The sequence below is a fragment of the Anabrus simplex genome, chromosome 1 (assembly GCF_040414725.1).
Source record: "Anabrus simplex isolate iqAnaSimp1 chromosome 1, ASM4041472v1, whole genome shotgun sequence".
Taxonomy (NCBI): domain Eukaryota; kingdom Metazoa; phylum Arthropoda; class Insecta; order Orthoptera; family Tettigoniidae; genus Anabrus; species Anabrus simplex.
In genome coordinates, this window is record NC_090265.1 from 1,335,538,285 (window position 1) to 1,335,557,079 (window position 18,795).

General features: G+C 42.3%; 1 protein-coding gene across 4 annotated transcripts in view; it reads right to left on the reverse strand.

Moving 5' to 3' along the window:
* Positions 1–18,795, reverse strand: part of LOC136858320 (multiple epidermal growth factor-like domains protein 10) — a 65,646-nt gene that overhangs the window by 35,670 nt on the left and 11,181 nt on the right. For 2 of the 4 annotated variants that reach the window (XM_068225488.1, XM_067137767.2), the window contains exon 2: positions 1,653–1,701. The exons of the other annotated variants lie outside the window; for them this stretch is intronic. In XM_068225488.1, the coding sequence (XP_068081589.1) occupies positions 1,653–1,701 (49 nt within the window). The remainder of the gene's footprint in view (positions 1–1,652; positions 1,702–18,795) is intronic. 4 annotated transcript variants of the gene reach the window in all.

An 18,795-nucleotide genomic window follows, 5' to 3' on the forward strand; every position in this document is an offset into this window, starting at 1 on the left:
GAGTTAATGGTAGGAAATAATTATGATTATAAATAGTTTTAGAAATTTGCACCAGGAGATACAAAGAGGTTTTTCCTGCAGCATCAGTCGACAATTACATTTAAGTAAGTAGATTAGTATTCAATTTGTAAATTGCCATATTTAATGAAATCGTTCTGTTTAGTAATATATGTATAATGATAAGATGTGTGGAACTAAATGAAGCCGAAGAGCTCGTAGCAAAACGAGGATTATGGAGCGCTATTAATTCACAGATGCTTGCAGACTGAACGCTGAAAGGCATAATGAATATATCTGTATGTGTTGTTACGTGCTCATTGCATGCAGTCCCCGTCGGTTTTTTCTGGAAGGGATAAGTGAGTCAGGCCGGCCACCTCTCAGCCGGCCTGAGGGCATGTGACGGCCTCTAGTTGTATTGTGCTTTTCGTCTGGTGTCTCCGTGGACTTTCTGGAAAGCAAAGCTAGGAGGTTTCTATTCTGTACGCTCCCCAAACATGCCAGAACTTCATCACCCGACATATAAAACACGTTCGCCGCGAACAGACTGTCATTGAGTGTAGTGTTTTTGGAGCAGAGCTGTGATCGTTGACACAGAGAGGGAGAGAGTGTCATCATGGTGAAGTGCTGGCGTTGTTGTCGTTGTTGTTGGATTGTAGTGTTGAGAGAGTATCGTCGTGAGGAGTATTGGAGAGTACCTGAATTGGTGCTATGTTAATGTCGAGTGATGTGTGTTGAGTAGTTCAGTGCGTGGAGCAGTCACGTGAATTGATTGTATCGTCGTGCTGCGTGATAGTCAACAGACTTGTGTTCGAACCCAACTAAGGGGAACTGCTCGAGTGCGTGCGTAGCGAAAGTAGAGACATGTCAATCAAGATTACGGAGGGACCTCCCGTTCCAGGTAAATACCAGCCCCAGCTGAAGACCCGCTTTGAGGGTAATAGCTACTAATTAGTGAACTGTTGTAATTCATTTTCAAGTATTATTGTATGTATGTACTAACTGGGTCATCCTAAATTAAATTAGCCCAATAAAACAGGCAGTCATATTTTCGTAACCGTATAAGTTTATGATATAATAATAATAATAATAATATTAATATCCATTTCAGGAGCCTTTGTTGGAGCAGCACTACACCGCTAAAATTTCTCAAATGTATTGTTACCAAATCTGTCTTAAGTTCTTGGTTGGTTGAGAGATGCTCGCTGTAGAGTTAGAGCATCTGCTGTTAATGGAACTGAGGTATTAGGGGACTGGACACATTTTTATCAAAACTTGTCTCTGCAGCAAGGAGAAAAACATGAAAGTGATCCAATATGGGGACGAGGAAAGCGTCTGGACTTTATGTAAAATACATGGGCCAAAGGAGCCTGATTCTCAGCCTCGACTCCATTTGATTGCAAGTACCAATAACAGTTCGCAGATAGAGTTCACACAAACTAAGCATACGGGACTGTTGACCAACATGTCCCTAGGCCTTCACATGAAGCAAGCAATTTCATCTTAACCGCTCGGACTCTTTCCCCTTTCAAGTTTTGAGACACGAGGGGACGGATAAGGTAGTGAAATGTATTTTCGGACATACAGTAATTAAACAAGTAAGAGAATAAGACGCGGCCCACCCAGAATATCAGCTGAGCTACACTATAACTTACCTCTTGCTGGACGCCTCCATTCTGCTGCGGGACCCAGGATATGGGATAGCTGCAAACCAAACAATTTTATTAAAAATAGTTAGCACATGATGTAGTTGTAGAATATATTTTTTCTTCTGGTTATATGTCACGCGACTCAGACATGGCGACAATGGGGATATGACTGGGCTTAGCAGAGGCAAGGAAACAACCGTCGACTTAATTAAGGTACAGCCCAAGGATTTGGCTAGTGTGAAAATGGGAAACTACAGAAAGGCATCTTCAGGGTTGTCGATAGTGGAATTCAAGTTCACCATTCCCCATCGATTTTCTTTTCTTTTCTTTTGCTGATACATCCATTCTTTCTCTCTCTACAATGAACAGCGTTAATGTTATTTCTTTTTATTACAATAATAATAATAATGGGAGCCTCCGTGTCTCCGGCAGCAGCGCGCCGGACTCTCACCGCTGGGTTCCGTGGTTCAAATGCCGGTCACTCCATGTGAGATATGTGCTGAACAAAGCGGATAAAGGCCAGGTTTTCTCCGGGTACTCCGGTTTTCCCCGTCATATTTCATTCCAGCAACACTCTCCAATAGCATTTCATTTCATCTGTCAGTCATTAATCATAGCCCCAGAGGAGTGCGACAGACTTCGACAGCCGGTATAATTCCCATCCTCGCCGCTAGATTGGGTCTTAATTCATTCCATTCCTGGCGCGGTCGAATGACTGGAAACAGGCTGTGGATTTTCAATTTCAACAACAATAATAATAATAATAATAATAATAATAATAATAATAATAATAATAATAATAATAATAATAATTCTTTTACAATTTGCTTTACGTCACACCGACACAGATAGTTCTTATGGCGACGATGGGGCAGGAAAGGCCTAGGAGTGGGAGGAAGTGGCCGTGGCCTTAATTGAGGTACAGCCCCAGCATTTGCCTGGTGTGAAAATGGGAAACCACGGAAAAATCATCTTCAGGACTGCCGACAGTGGGGTTCGAACCCACTATCTCCCGGATGCAAGCTCACAGTTGCGCGCCCCTAACCGCACGGCTATTTCTATTACGTAATAGAAATAATAATAATGTGATTATTTGTATGTCCCACTAACTACTTTTGTTGATTTTCGGAGACGCCGTGGTGCCGGAATTTTGTCTCGCATGAGTTGTTTTACGAGCCATTAAATCTGACCGAGTATTAGTGCACTGAGCCAGGATCGAACTTGCAAAGTTGGGACCAGTGCCTCAACCATCTGAGCCGCTCAGACCGGCTTATTGGTTTTACGTCCCACTAACTACTTTTACTGTTTTCAAAATGCAGAGGTGCAAGAATTGTGTCCTGCGTGAGTTCTCTTATGTGCTGGTAAATCTACCGACATGAGGTTAGTGTATTTGAGCTCCTTCAAATACCACCGTAGTCAGCCGGGATCGAACAGGCCAAATTGATGTCAGAAGGTCAACGCTCTCCCATCTGCGCCACTCAACCGACTTGAAGAGAATGTTCATCACGTTGTTTTTCCCATTAAAACAATAAGCATCATCACCTACACAGCACTCTATTACTTACACATTATAAACAACAACGTCATAGATGTAATTGGAGTCAACTAACGTGAAAACAGACAGAGAAATATGTTAAGAAATATTCTAATTTCGGAATATCCCCACTCTCCACGTACTGATTATGTGACGTAACTGTAACTGTCATCAGGTGGGATATGCCTATCAGTGTTCAGTCTACAAGCATCTGTGAACGACGAGTGGCCAAGGTGGCCGCGATTCTAATCCTGGCCAAAACCTTCATGATACGCCTCCAACCCCAGCTTCCCGAAGAAACCCAACGTCTCATTCAACAAGGGATACAACTCTTCGGGAAGCACCACCGGGTGGAACCCTCACGCTCTCCTCCCCAACAACCCACCCGCTCCCAACCTAACCCAACCCAAAACCATACCTTCCCCACCCACCCTCCTAACTCACATCAAAACTCCCAGCTCCTTCTACTCCTTCTCACCGCCTTAGCCAACATCACCTCCTTCTCTCAACAAATCGCCCCACTATTCCTCCCCAACAACCGCACCACCATTAGAAGATAAGCCTATATGTAAACCAATTAATGATTGTAAACCATTGTAAAAACCATGTAATGTATGTAACACTAAGAAATCAATAAAAAGCAAAAGGACGGACACTGCACCTTAGCCAAGAGGCCAAACACACCTACTCCACTAAATCCAAAGCTTCTTCCCTTTAACATCAAACCTCTCCAAATCCCCAAACCCCGCCAAATCTCCTAGCCAGAGAGAAGGCGTAACCTTCTAGGTGGCCCGCCCCTTCCCTTCGGGAAGGGGAATGAAAACTTCCCCCTTGGTCCTTGGTCCTGGCCAATGCACTATGGGTTTTTAAACAGAAATCTCACGTCCTTGCGGTTCGGCTTCTACGTAAAACTGGAGGTCCCATGGCTATGATCACGATATCAACAGTCACTTAAAACTACAAGCTTGCTTTCTCTCTGAATAATTCAAGCGTCTCCACAACTCTGTCTGTAGCAACTAGCTCTGTGACTGGTCTCCATGGCTAAATGGTTAGCCTGCTGGCCTTTGGTCACAGGGGTCCCGGCAAGGTCGGGAATTTTAACCATAATTGGTTAATTCCGCTGACACGGAGGCTGGGTGTGTGTGTCGTGTTCATCATCATTTCATCCTCATCACGACGCGCAGGTCGCCTACGGTCGTCAAATCAAAGGACCTGCATCTGGCGAGCCGAACTTGTCCTCGGACACTCCGGGCACTGAAAGCCATACGCAATTTCATTTTTTCCATAAAGAACAATTCATTTACAATATTTCCACTCAACTGAACAAATCGTCAGTAAAGTGTTCATTAAATGATGAATAATAAGCGTGAAAGTGTACACCCTTGTCTAACTCCTATGACAATGAACCAAGAAGTTATTCCATTTTTTATTTTCATACAGCCTCATTTTTAACATAAATGCTTTTGATTATCTTTAATAACTAACTTTAAATATCATAATCCTTTAATATGGCCAGCATATTTTCCCTTGATACTCTGTCAAATGCCTTCTCTACATCTATGAAACATAGGCGAAGCTGTTTTTTCCTCTCGCAAACTTTTTTTTCAATGACTCGGCGCATACTGAAAATCTGGTCATTACGGTCCCCCCTGTGGTGTGAGACCGTACTGTTTTTCATCCAACTTATTCTCCACAAGTGCTCAGTTTCCCTTTTCTAAAATGTCTATGAACACATTCCCTGGTATATTCATCCGACATATCGATAGATGTTGGATTAATGGATGTTCCCCTACTTATAGAAAGGTTCAATTTCTGCTCTCATCAAATCAGAGGGTACTTACCCAAGGGCCATTGACCTTTAAAACAATTATCATCACCTATTACTCTATGCTATCCTTGTCTACCTAGTATATTTCACTATTCCAGGTACAATTTCGTCTATTCCTGCTGCTTTATGTTACTGTAGGCTATTTAGCATCCTTTTCATTTCCTTCAGCATAATATCATGATCATTGTCGTCTTTCGAATGAACATCAGAAAGATTTCCTTTTACACTGAGCAGATTTTCAAAATAGCCTATTCTTGCGTCTTTTGGGAGCTACCTCTCCGAGGGAGCAAAGAACTCGATTAAGTCGGAAGGAAGTTGGTTCAGTTCTCAGTCAACTAGTCGAGAAATTCAGAAGAGAGACTTTCACTTCTGGAGAGAAACGTGGCCCTAAGGTTCATTCAGCCTACAACAGAAATGGGGGTGAGGGCAAAGTCGATCGGCCATAGGGCTAACCACTCAATCCCACTTGTTAGTGCCGAGGTGAGAAATAGTGGAAATATTTTCCTCAGTAGCAGTTGGTAAATTTTGAAACAGGCTAGGCCAAAGCGTGAGTTTGAAGACCGAAGACAGGGGTTGAACACACAGTGAAGTAATTTTCCTTGATAATAATAATAATAATAATAATAATAATAATAATAATAATAATAATAATAATAATAATAGCTGCCTCTGTGGATCAGTGGTAGAGTGTCGGCCTCCAGATCCCAAGATAGCGGGTTAAAACCCGGCAGAGGTAGTCGGATTTTTGAAGGGCGGAAAAAAGTCCATTCGACACTCCATGTCGTACGATGTCGGCATGTAAAAGATCTCTGGTGACACATTTGGTGTTTACCAGACAAAATTCATTAAATCTCAGCCACAGACGCCCAAGAGAGTTTCGGTTTACTCGGTCTGCCATCTAGTGGGCCTAGAGTAAAACGGAACGTCGAAATTGACGAGCAGACAGCCAGATGGCGTCAAATTAAAATGTCTGCACACCGTAGCTGAGGCCATATTATTATTAAAATAATAATAATAATAATAATAATAATAATAATAATAATAATAATAATAATAATAATAATAATAATAATAATAATAATAATAATACAGTTCGGTAAAGCAGGGCACTCGAATTTTCAGGTTCATATCTTATTCTTCTGGAGGGAAAATGTGCCAATCAGATTCTGATTGAAGTGAGGTATGGCTGGGATGTACGTCTTATGCACAGTTAGCACAGTCAAGTCTTCCTTGAAGAATAGAATCGCGCAGAAAGGTCTTGACCCGAAAAGGAAACGAAGACTCCATCTCCACGAACATCTATTCAGAATGGAAAGAAAAAAAGGTAAACGAAAGAACATTTTTAAATTTCTAATAAGTGATGTAAAGGGGCCAAGAAAGATCTTGAAAGGGCTGGATTGAGTAGGGAAGATAATTCAAGAATTTGAAGGACTTCCATAAGAAGAAAATTAGGACCACAGTTGGACGGAGGAAAAATATAAACGGTGCTAGAGAATGAATATAGCGATTTGGAGCTGCAAGAAAGGCTTCCGAAAACGTGCAGTAGTTAAGACGCATAGTATTTAATGATCAGGTGGTGAAAGTTTGTCTCAATAGAGTTCTTTAATAGGTCATAAGCCAACGACGCAGAGCTGTCACATTTTACAATGCTCTCAAATTCCACTGATTGCAAGAGGCATCGAACCTGTTATCTTAGGAAGAAAACGCCAATGACTATCCGACTTCACCTTAGAGGTCAACTTTAATCAGTAGTTATTAAAATTTAATGTATATCCGACCCGAAAACGAACACTTGCTCAAGCTGTCTAGAGGAATAATTACATGGAGTTTGTGAATTACGTTCTTCTCCGTCCAAGATTACTCCGTTTACGTCTACTTAACACTGTTGATGTTTGTGCTTATCCGCTGAGATCAGTGTTCCATGATGATAATCCGACCACAGTTGGTAGTTTTTTGTTTGTTAGTGGTTTAAAGTCTCAATTACACGTAGAAGAATTTCGACAATGCGAGGATGGGAAAGGGCTAGTATTGAGAAAGTTGTTGTTACAGCAAATACAGGATGGTTGCCTAGTTGCACTTCCTCTTAACCAAAAATCATCACCACCACCACTATCGACCATGACCTTATATACGGTACAGAGATTCGAACCCACTACCTCCCGAATGCTAGCACACAACTGCATGATCCTAACTACGCAGCCAACCAGCACCGTTGGTATCTTTGTTTTTTATTATTTTTTTACAATTTGCTTTACGTCGCACCGACGTACTTAGGTCTAATGGCGACGATGGGATAGGAAAGGGCTAGGAGCGGAAAGGAATCAGCCGTGGCCTTAATTAAGATGCAGCCACAGCATTTGCCTGGTGGGAAAATGGACAACCACGGACAACCATCTTCAGGGCTGGCGACAGTGGGGTTCGAACCCACTATCTCCCGAATACTGGATACCGGCCGCTATTAAGCGACTGCAGCTATCGAGCTCGGTATATCTTTGTATTAGGATACTGATGTTTGCGAGAGATATATGTCCATATATTTTCCGGCACCCTTAAGAACTCATTCAAAGCAAAGTTTCTGTACTCCGCAGTTAAAGGTTTGAAAATGTACTTTATTATTATTATTATTATTATTATTATTATTATTATTATTATTATTATGCCTTTGCTGGCGAGATGTAGTGTTTAAAGTGCACTATGTCTTCTGGTATGCACTAGAATAAATTTGTTACTTTCATTGACCTGTCTCAGTCTCATCCTTGGCTTTGACAATATGAATGTGACCGAGGTATGAGCGATGCTAGTAATACCATTCCTTATGCAGCCAGTCCCTGTTATGAATGGTGTGAAAATATACATAACACTATCCTCCACCACAATAACTCGCAGTTACCTACACATGGCAGATGCCGCCCACCCTCATCGGAGGGTCTGCCTTACAAGGGCTGCACTCGGGTAGAAATAGCCACACGAAATTATTATAATAGTGTGAAAATATCACCCATAGGGTCAGTGGTGCATGCATTTCAGTAGGCTTGGCAGATTGATATGTAATAGCAACTTCTGGCTCAGTGAGGAAAGCAACGGGAAATTACCTCACTCCTCATTTCCCTAGTATGCCTCTTCAGTGACGCCTAGGCTATCTGTGACAACTGTTGGCGGAACTGTGGAGGATCAAACCAGCCTTCGGGCTGAATACCCAACATACATTGTTATTATTATTATTATTATTATTATTATTATTATTATTATTATTATTATTATTATTATTATTATTATTATTATTATTATTATTATTATTATTATTATATGAGCGAATAAGCCCATTAGGACTACGCAAAGAACTTAGAGGATTTGCCTTCCTTTGTAGTCATATTTCTTTCATTATTTTAATGTAGGCTTCCTTTCTGTCTTCAGACCAGGTTGTTCCAGTCTTCTTCTTTGGCCTTTTCTCTTGGACAACTTGCCATTTGTGAATTTTGGATCTGAAGAGTACCCTGTTTTGGACACCTGCTGATGTAATTCCTGCCTGTTTCAAATTAATCGGTTTTGGTTTCGCCAATCCATTTCATTGTGTCTGCTTTAGCTTTACTCCTGTTGTCATAGAATTCGGCTATTTGTTTCGAAAGTTATTATTATTGTTATTATTATTATTATTATTATTATTATTATTATTATTATTATTATTATTATTCACTACCACGTTCGGCAATTCTGCAGCGGTGGGATGGAAAAGGGTTACGATCAGTAAGGAAGCGTCCGTGGCTTTAATCAAGGTACTGCCCCAGCATTATCTTGATGTAAAAATGGGAAACCACAAACAACCACCTTCAATCAGGGCTGCTAACATCTGCTAGAATACAACCTGATAGCCACACGGCCGTAAACGCGTAGCCATCTCGCTCGGTATATTTATTTATTTATTTATTTATTTATTTATTTATTTATTTATTTATTTATTTATTTATTTATTTATTTATTTATTTATTTATTTATTTATTCATTCATTCTTTCATTCCCAGTTGCCATACGTTCTGCATTTCCTAACGAGTCCTTGGCTCCAACGGAAAAGTGATTACACAATTAGGAGAGGGACGCGATCAAAGATTTCATCTAGAGTGCGGTAAAACAGATTTGAGGACCAAGGTAATTGCTGTTGGCAAAGTACTGACCACTCCATTGTATTCTGTTTCTAATTTGAATAAAATAGAAGCATTAATTTTTCACAAGTAGCGTATATGATCTCTACGGAGACGAACTTGCTTTCTAAAATGTGTTGTATATTCGTGGCTTAGATAACATTGAAATAATATTCAACTTCTGTGATACAGATGAAAAACAAACAAAAAATTCGTCCTTCTTGACCTTCACTGAAGAAAAAGATGGAATTCTCAGTACGCGGATAGAGTGACATCGCATAAGCATATCTACTTAAGGACACCAAATATTTGCAGCTGTTCTCAATGTTGTACACATGTGTGGCAGAAAACTACTGAATCTGCAGTGTGAATTTGATGTTTCATTTCTTCCCATGGATTTTCTCTCACTCGTGGCGTTGTGTAGTCTTACAGCTAACGTTCTATTTTGCTATTTGTTTTACGTCGCGCCGACATAGACAGGTCTGATGGTGACGATGAGATAGCAGAGGGCTAGGACTGGAAGGAAGTGGCCGTGGCCTTATTTGAGGTACAGCCCCGGAATTTACCTGGTTTAAAGATGGAAAACCACAGATTTCCGACAGCAGGGTTCGAACTCGAACACAAGCCACAGTTACGTGACCCAAACCGCACGACTAACTTGCTCGGTGTGTCCCGTAACTACTGAAGTTATCTGTTTTACAAAGCTCTCTGGTCACTGTGCTGGGCTTTGGCTGGTATTTATGTCACAAGGCTCGAAGTTGAGGTTTGACGTGTGAGTTCAAAAGGAAGACGTGAAACACTTTCCCCTGTGCAACGTACACCTGCGAGCAGAAACTCTGGCCCTTTGCTAATCACAATGTATGTCGGGAATTCAGCCCGAAGGCTGGTCTGTTTCTTAAGATGTCATAGATGGCCTAGGGGTTGCTGAAGAGGTATTCTAGGGAAACGGACAGGGAGGTAGTTTTTCGTTGCTTTTTTCCCCAAGCCAGAAGTTGTTATTGCATATCAGTCTACTAAGTCCACTGAAATACACGCACTAACCGACCCTATGAGAGACATTTTCAGACCATCCGCAGCAGGGACTGGCTGCATAAGGAATGGAATTACTAGCATCGCTCATACTTCAGTCACTTTCACATGGTCAAAATCAAGGTTAATTAAGACTAAGACAAGTCAATGAAAGTAACAACTATTTTTGGCCCATACCAGAAGACATAGTTAACTAGGTCGCCAGCAAAGGCACATCGATCACAATACTGTTTTCTTTCTTGCGTAACAGAGCGAGTTGGCCGTGCGGTCAGGGGCGCGTGGCTGTGAGCTTGCATCCTGGAGATAGTGAATTCGAACCCCACTGTCGGCAGCCCTGAAGACGGTTTTCCGTGGTTTCCCATTGTCACATCAGGCAAATGCTGGGGCTGTACCTTAATTAAGGTCACGGCCGCTTCCTTCCAACTCCTAGGCCTTTACTATCCCATCGTCGCCATAAGACTTATCTGTGTCGGTGCGACGTACAGCCACTAACAAAAATTAGCTTTCTTGCGTAAGGTTTCCACACTTCTCTAAGTAACACATCATTCCACCCAGCCCTCACTGCTTTCCTCTATGACTGGCTTAAAGCAAATCGGAGGAAACAAACACAAATCAATATACGATCTTATGATCTGGTGTGACATAAAGAGAAATAGCCTCCTTTTATGAAATGTGCAATGTATAGAGATTACGGAGAGCTGAGCTAGAGAGTAGACCTTGAAGAGGGAGGGGCGTGAAGTGCTCATCCATTGGGAGGAGGTAATAATAATTTCGTGTGGCTATTGTTAACCTGGTGCAGCCCTTGTAAGGCAGACCTCCAACAAGGATGAGCGACATAGCCTACTGTACATCGTGTTGTACTGGTGGATGATGTGTGAGTTACAGGAACATTGGGGACAGCTCAAACATCCAGAGCCAAGAGAATTAATCGGTTAAGATTAAAATCCCTCGACCAGGTATGAAATTGAATCCGGTGCTCCGAAGACAGAGGGGTCAAGACGCTGATCTCTCAGCCATGGAGGTGGACATCTATCTCGTTAACTACTGGAATGTATTTTATGGTATTTATCTTTGGTCATCAGTCCAGAGGCTGGTTGGATCCCTAAATATTACCTCCAAGGGCAAACACCAATGGGGGCGCCGAATGAGGTGTACTAGGCATGATAAGGCATTGCTTTCCTTACTGGGACAGAAAGTGCTATTACAGCATGACTGAGCCTATGGGCAACACCATTCATAACACTCAGCCGCACCCCTCAGTACTCAGTACCTCCCCTTACCTCAGCAGCTTCCGTACTGTCACCAGCTGTAGTAGAGACTGAAGCTTCGATGGAAGCTTTATTCAGCTTCGGCCTTTGCCAAGTGTCAAATGTAAAAGTACTGCATTCAGCAAGAAATGGCAACAGACCGATTGTGCTATAATAATATAAGTTGAGTTAAAATGCATTACATCAAATTAGACCATCCTGTATATGTAGTACATTGTAGTTCACATTAATCGTTTCCAGGTCTGGTCAACGTAGTGGCCTTTGGTTTTTATGATCGAGGGTTCGATTCGCTGCCGAGGCGGGAATTTTACCCGCGGCTGGTTAACTCACCTATCTCTTGGGCTAAGTGTTTGTGATCGCCATAACACACGCCTTCACGTACATACAACAGATCACAGAAACACGCAATATAGTGAATACATCCCTTCACCCATGGTTGACGTCAGGAAGGGCATCCGCCCGTAAAACTTCGCTTGATTAACATTATTGCCACTCTCTAGTAGGAAACAGGCCAGGAAGAACCTTAATCCTGTTCCAGGAGATAGTAGGTTCGAATCCCACTATCGGCAGCCCTGAAAATGGTTTTCCGTGGTTTCCCATTTTCACACCAGGCAAATGCTGGGGCTGTACCTTAATTAAGGCCACGGCCGCTTCCTTCCAACTCCTAGGCCTTTCCTATCCCATCGTCGCCATAAGACCTTTCTGTGTCGGTGCGACGTAAAGCCCATAGCAAAAAAAAAATCCTGTTCCAGGTCATTCAATTTTACTTTTTTTTTTTTTAGAACTTGTCGCACCGACACAGACAGGTCTTATGGCGACGATTGTACATGAAAGGCCTAGGAGTGTGAAGGAAGCGGCCGTGGCTTTAATTAAGGTACAGCCTCAGCATTTGCCTGGTATGAAAATGGGAAACTACGGAAAACCATCTTCAGGGCTGCCGACAGTGGGGTTCGAACCCACCATCTCTAGGATGCAATCTCACAGCTGCGCACCCCTAACCGCACGGCCAACTCGCCCGGTCATTCAATTTTACTGCACCGCACTGTGAGTGTAAGCCTACCTGAATTCATTTTCAGAAAATTTGAGATTTGTTGAACCAAGTGAAGTGCAACAGACCCTACACGCCTGAAAATTGAAATAACATTTGGAATCTGAGCGTTACTACTCCTCAATAGCTTTATGGTTCAGCTCCATGGCTAAATGGTTAGCGTGCTGGCCTTTGTTCACAGGAGTCCCGGGTTCGATTCTCGGCAAGGTCGGGAATTTTAACCATCATTGGTTAATTCCGCTGGCACGGGGGCTGGGTGTAGTGTCGTCTTCATCATCATTTTATCCTCATCACGACGCGCAGGTCGCCTATGGGAGTCAAATAAAAAGACCTGCATCAAGGCGAGTCGAACATGTACTCGGACTCTCAAGGCACTAAAAGCCATACGCCATTTCATTTCAATAGCTTTATGCAAAACTAACGTTAACACTAAGTGAAGATGGAGAGCTGAGGTACTTTGGTTGAATCATGTTAGTACAGTCCAGGAATTCGAAATTTACAACAACAAACAGGAAGTCGAGTACCATTTCCTAAGCAGCTTATACATTACCTTGACAGTGACAAAACGTGTAGTTTCAACAGAGACTCTGTCACTTAATGGGATGATGGTAGAAGATAAGGGAATAGTCATCCTCTGTATTCCGAGGAGTATGTCAAAACCCAGCATACAGTGACTTCCAAGTGGAACTTCCTTGATGATAGACTAGCAGTGTTTCGAAAACGTCACAGAAGTGTTACGAAAACTACCCTAGGATTCCAAGAGAGTTTATTGTGCGTTCCTGATTCGCCGCTCGAGAAAATAAATTACTTTAGTTTTATTCCTTTTCTTTTGTCTAACTGTTGTTACCAGCCAAAATTGGTATAAAGTTATTTAATCTACTGTGCATTTCAGAGGCTATAACCTACATTCCATCGTCAGGTGGTGAAATTGTGATTTAATTGTATCAATATACGGCCTTTACTGTCTGACTGGGCGACATAATCTTGTTTTCATTTTTTTTTTTTTTTTTGCTAGTTGCTGTACGTCGCACTTATGGCGACGATGGGACAGGAAAGGTCTAGGACTGGGAAGGAAGCGGCCGTGGCCTTAATTAAGGTACAGCCCCAGTATTTGCCTGGTGTGAAAATGGGAAACCACGGAAAACCATTTTCAGGGCTGCCGACAGTGGGGTTCGAACCTTACTGTCTCCGGAATACTGGATTCTGGCCGCACTTAAGCGACTGCAGCTATCGAGCTCGGTAATCTTGTTTTCTTGTAGGCATTGTAATCATAGCCCGAACCCAATACAATTGTAATGATCAACATTGCGTACACCATGTAACGTCTCCCTTAATAATTGTTCTAAGGCTACCAAAGTGGTGCCGTTCTTTTTTTATCGCATGGCGTTTAGTGCCGGGAGCGTCCGACGACATGTTCGGCTCGGCCGATGCAGGTATTTCTATTTAGCACCCATGAGCGACCTGCGCGCCTGGATGTGGGACGAGACGTGCTCGATTCACCAGGAAGGACGTGGGATCGATTCCCCGTCAGGAAGTAGACAAATTTAAGAAATGAGATGTTCACTCCTGGAGGTACACATGGCCCTGAGGTTCACTCAGCCTACAAAAAAAAGTGAGTACCAGGTTAATTCCTGTGGGCAAAGGCACTCTACTCCGCCAAGTCGAAGCCTACCTTCCTTCCCTCCAAGGGCCTTTACGGGCTGCACGGAGATGACTGCTTTGCTTTTTGCAACTGAAGTTCTACATTTACACTATTGAACACTGCCCGGCTTCATGGCTAAATGGTAGCGTGCTTTCCTTTGGTCACAGGGGTCCCGGGTTTGATTCACGGCAGGGTCAGGAATTTTAACCATCATTGGTTAATTTCGCTAGCATGGGAGCTGGGTGTATGTGTCGTCTTCATCATCATTTCAAACTCATCACGACGGGCGTCAAATCAAAGACCTGCACCTGGCGAACCGAAAATGTCCTCGGACACTCCCGGCAATAAAAGCCATACGTCATTTCATTTAATTGAACACTGATGATCGTTGATAATAAAGGTATCATTGTCCATCATTTTGAAAGTATTTTCAGTAACTCTAGTTTCATAAAAATCGCGGTGCACTCTTTGGGTAGTGTCCCTTGTGAGTGCGCGTAAACAAGGCGCTTGTGGACAGGGGTGGCATCATCACGCTAAATTTAGTGAAGGCCTTGAATTACCTAGCAAGATAGGAATATCGAATCTATCACTTTTAATTTTCCAGAGACAGTCTGTGATAAATAGGCTGATTTTCGTAACGCCAATTTTCCGTGTGTGCAGGCATGTGGAGTAAGACGACATCACATCAAATGTTCATACGTATTTTCTTTCCAGCTCTAACAGACTTCCAGGAAAATCTTGCTGCTCTGTGTTTTCTAGAGTGCTTTATCCAATAAAAATAAAGTGGACATCTTATTTAAAAAATAGCTATTTTCTTTGTAACTCGAAATCAGGGGCCAGCAACACGTCGATCGCGATCTAACGGTACCTATATCATTAGAACAGACTGAGTAGATCGCGATCTAACGGTACCTATATCATTAGAACAGACTGAGTAGATCGCGATCTAACGTTACCTATATCGTTAGAACAGACTGAGTAGATCGCGATCTAACGGTACCTATATCATTAGAACAGACTGAGTAGATCGCGACCTAACGGTACCTATATCATTAGAACAGACTGAGTAGATCGCGATCTAACGGTACCTATATCATTAGAACAGACTGAGTAGATCGCGAGAGAAAAAAAGTCGGTGATAGGAGAATTTCTGGAAGACATTTCAAAACAGTAAATTCAAATGTAAATGCAGAGTTTTTAGTGAACTCAGAACTGACGAAAGTGAAAATTAAGAAACTGAAAAAAAATCCATTTTCTGTTCGAATCCCACCGTGGGCAGTTCTGAAGATGGTTTTCCGTGGTTTCCCATTTTCACACCAGGCGCATGCTGGGTCTGAACCTTAATTAAGGCCATGGCCGCTACCTTCCCAATCCTAACTCTTTCCTATCCTTGTGCCGATGAAAACCTTCAATGTATTAAGTACGACGTTAGACCACTAGTAAAAAATATGTCATTTTTCTATACAGCAGATGATGTTTACTAAACCGATAGATGGTATAAATGTTCAGTAGCCACAACTGCTTATACCGAGTTTCGAAGGTTTTAACAAAAATAAATAACTAGCTGTTTAAAGATGGGCAACTAATATTGAAGAAGCATTTCATAAAGTAGCTGATTATTTAAGCTTCATAGAGTGCGAATAGCGCCACTTCATCCAATTGTCAAGGCCAACACAACGATTAGCATATTGTAGAGTACTGTAGTTCGAAAAAGGATAGAAGGAGAATCGTTATACAGTGAGGTACGAACAGGTCATGACATCGGAACGCGAGCGTTACTCTACATGGCTGTTGTGGTTAAGCAAACATTACAATAAAAACCGTAGACATAAATGAGAATTTATGAAGGAAGTCCGTAAAACGAAAGGAACCTACGATAGGTCACAACCTCATTCTGACCATGTTATTAAAAGTATTGCATTCACACGAGTACCACTATAATTGTTTTATTTATTTATTTATTTATTTATTTATTTATTTATTTATTTATTTATTTATTTATTTATTTATTTATTTTGGAAAATCCTAAAGAGCTGATTATTTGACAATTTTAGGAACAAATACGAAATAACTGCCATTCAGTTCTTGAAATTTTCGGCGCGAACTGTCACGAGGCGAATTGAAAGTGTGGTGTAATTGCAATTGTTTAAAGGGTAGATCATTTTAAAATGCGAGAAATGCTCAGTAGATCACAGAATTATCTGTTACCGGCCCCTGCCAGAAAGCATTTCGATCGTGGCAAAGGGGGCGCTGTGTGGGTGGGTAGCTAAGGGTGAAAATCGTTATTTGTATCCATTAATGATGCAAGTCCAACAATCGTTACACTTTTTCACTGTGCGAGAGAAAGTCTGAGGCGGAGCAATGAAAGAAAATGTGGACCAAGCCAAAGGAAATTTACGTCTGTTAGAACTACAAGTTGTCCGCCTCTGTGGTGTACTGGTTAGTGTGATTAGCTGCCACCCCCGGAGGCCCGGGTTCAATTCCCGGCTCTGCTACGAAATTTGAAAAGTGGTACGAGGGCTGGAACGAGGTTCACTCAGCCTCGGGAGGTCAACTGAGTAGAGGTGGGTTCGATTCCCACCTCAGCCATCCTCGAAGTGGTTTTCCGTGGTTTACCACTTCTCCTCTACCCAAATGCCGGGATGGTACCTAACTTAAGGCCACGGCCGCTTCCTTCCCTCTTCCTTATCTCTTCCTTCCAATCTTCCCATCCCCCACAAGGCCCCTGTTCAGCATAGCAGTTGTATCCCCCGACCCAATGTCTCACCCTCCATGACACTGCCCTTGAGATGGTAGAGGTGGGATCCCTCGCTGAGTCCGAGTGAAAAACCAATAAATAAATAAATAAATAAATAAATAAATAAATAAATAAATAAATAAATAAATAAATAAATAAATAAATAAATAAATAAATAAATAATAGTGTTGGAGAAATTACGCTCTCTCATACAGCAACGACAAAACTCAAACAGTAGGGAGAGAAAGAGAGGGAAAATGATTTATTATTTAAAATTATGTGCTAAGAGTTCCCGTAACAGTAAATGCATTTTGGGCCTCCCCTATGAACTCAGGATACTCTATTCGTAAGTTGGAAGTAACAGACATGAAAGTAGCAAGAATGACTACTAGTACAAACGGGTGGGAACAATAACAGGAGGGTGCTCGAGTTGAGGAGATAAAGGCGAAGTTGGTAATAAACTCCATGGATGAAGCTATGAAGCTGTACATAGGAAATTGCTTCGGTGGTGGGTGGCATGTGAGGCGAATGGAGGAGGCTATGTTACGTAAGAGAATAATGGACTCGGCCAAGGACAGTAAGAGAAGTAGAGAGAAAGCAAGATGACGGCGGTTAGGCTTGGTTTTTGAGATTTAATGATGAGATGTCTGGAACTAAACAAGGCCCCAGAGTTAGCTGCAAATAGAGGATTGTGGAGGCTTGCAGACTGAACGCTGAAAGGCAAAACAGCCTGTAGTGAAATTGAATGTATGGCCCCTAAGCCTTGCAAAGTTTCCCGTTTATTCTGTAACGAAGTAGTAGCTTATAGGCCTACAGTATTAACGATTTCTGTGAGTCATGATGTTCTATTACCAATTTAAAATGTCCGGCTTCATGGCTAAATGGTTAGCGTGCTGGCCTTTGGTCCTGAGGGTCCCGGGTTCGATCCACAGCCGGGTCAGGTATTTTAACATTCTTTGGTTAATTCAGATGACTCGCGGAATTCATCATAGTTAGGCCCTATCCTCATAGACGCGTAGATCGTCTATACGGCGTCAGCTCGAAAGACCTGCACCAGGTCTCTTCGTAGGCCACACGCCATTTTATTGTCCCAATTAAAATAAACGGTAAAATAATGGCGATTCAATTACCTCGGCTGCCGGACTGTCCACTAATTAAAATTGAATTCATTTTTTTCGAGAAGTAGAATTACAATATTTCTCCTTCTTCTTCCTAGACTTAATCCCAAATTATAGAGGTCGACATTTTAACATGGATTTGGCACTGTTTTACGACCGGATACCCTTCCTGATGGCAACCTGTGTGGCGGGATGTAGGCTATTTGCTATTGCGTGCGACTGGGGTGGTTAGTAGTGTGGTAAAAATGAAATGGCGTATGGCTTTTAGTGCCGTGAGTGTACGAGGACAAGTTCGGCTCGCCAGATGCAGGTCTTTTGATTTGACGCCCGTACGCGACCTGCGCGTCGTGATGATGATGATGAAATTATGATGAAGATGACACATACACCCAGCCCCCGTGTCAGCGAAATTAACCAATTAAGGTTAAAATTCCCGACCCTGCCGGGAATCGAACCCGGGACCCCTGTGACCAAAGGCCAGCAGGCTAACCATTTAGCCATGGAGCCGGACAGTAGCGTGGTGTGTCTGTATGAAGAGAAACGTTATTTATTTGTTAAGAAGGAAGCCATACTTTCCAGTACCGGGCGAGTTGGCCGTGCGGTTAGAAGCACGCGGCTGTGACCTTGCATCCGGGAGATAGTGGGTTCGAATTCCACTGTTGCAGGCAAATGCTGGGGCTGTACCTTAATTAAGGCCACGCCCGCTTCCTTCCAACTCCTAGGCATTTTTTTTATCCCATCGTTGCCATAAGACCTACCTGTGTCAGTGCGACGAAAAGCAAAAACAAAAAAACAAAAAAACAAAAAAA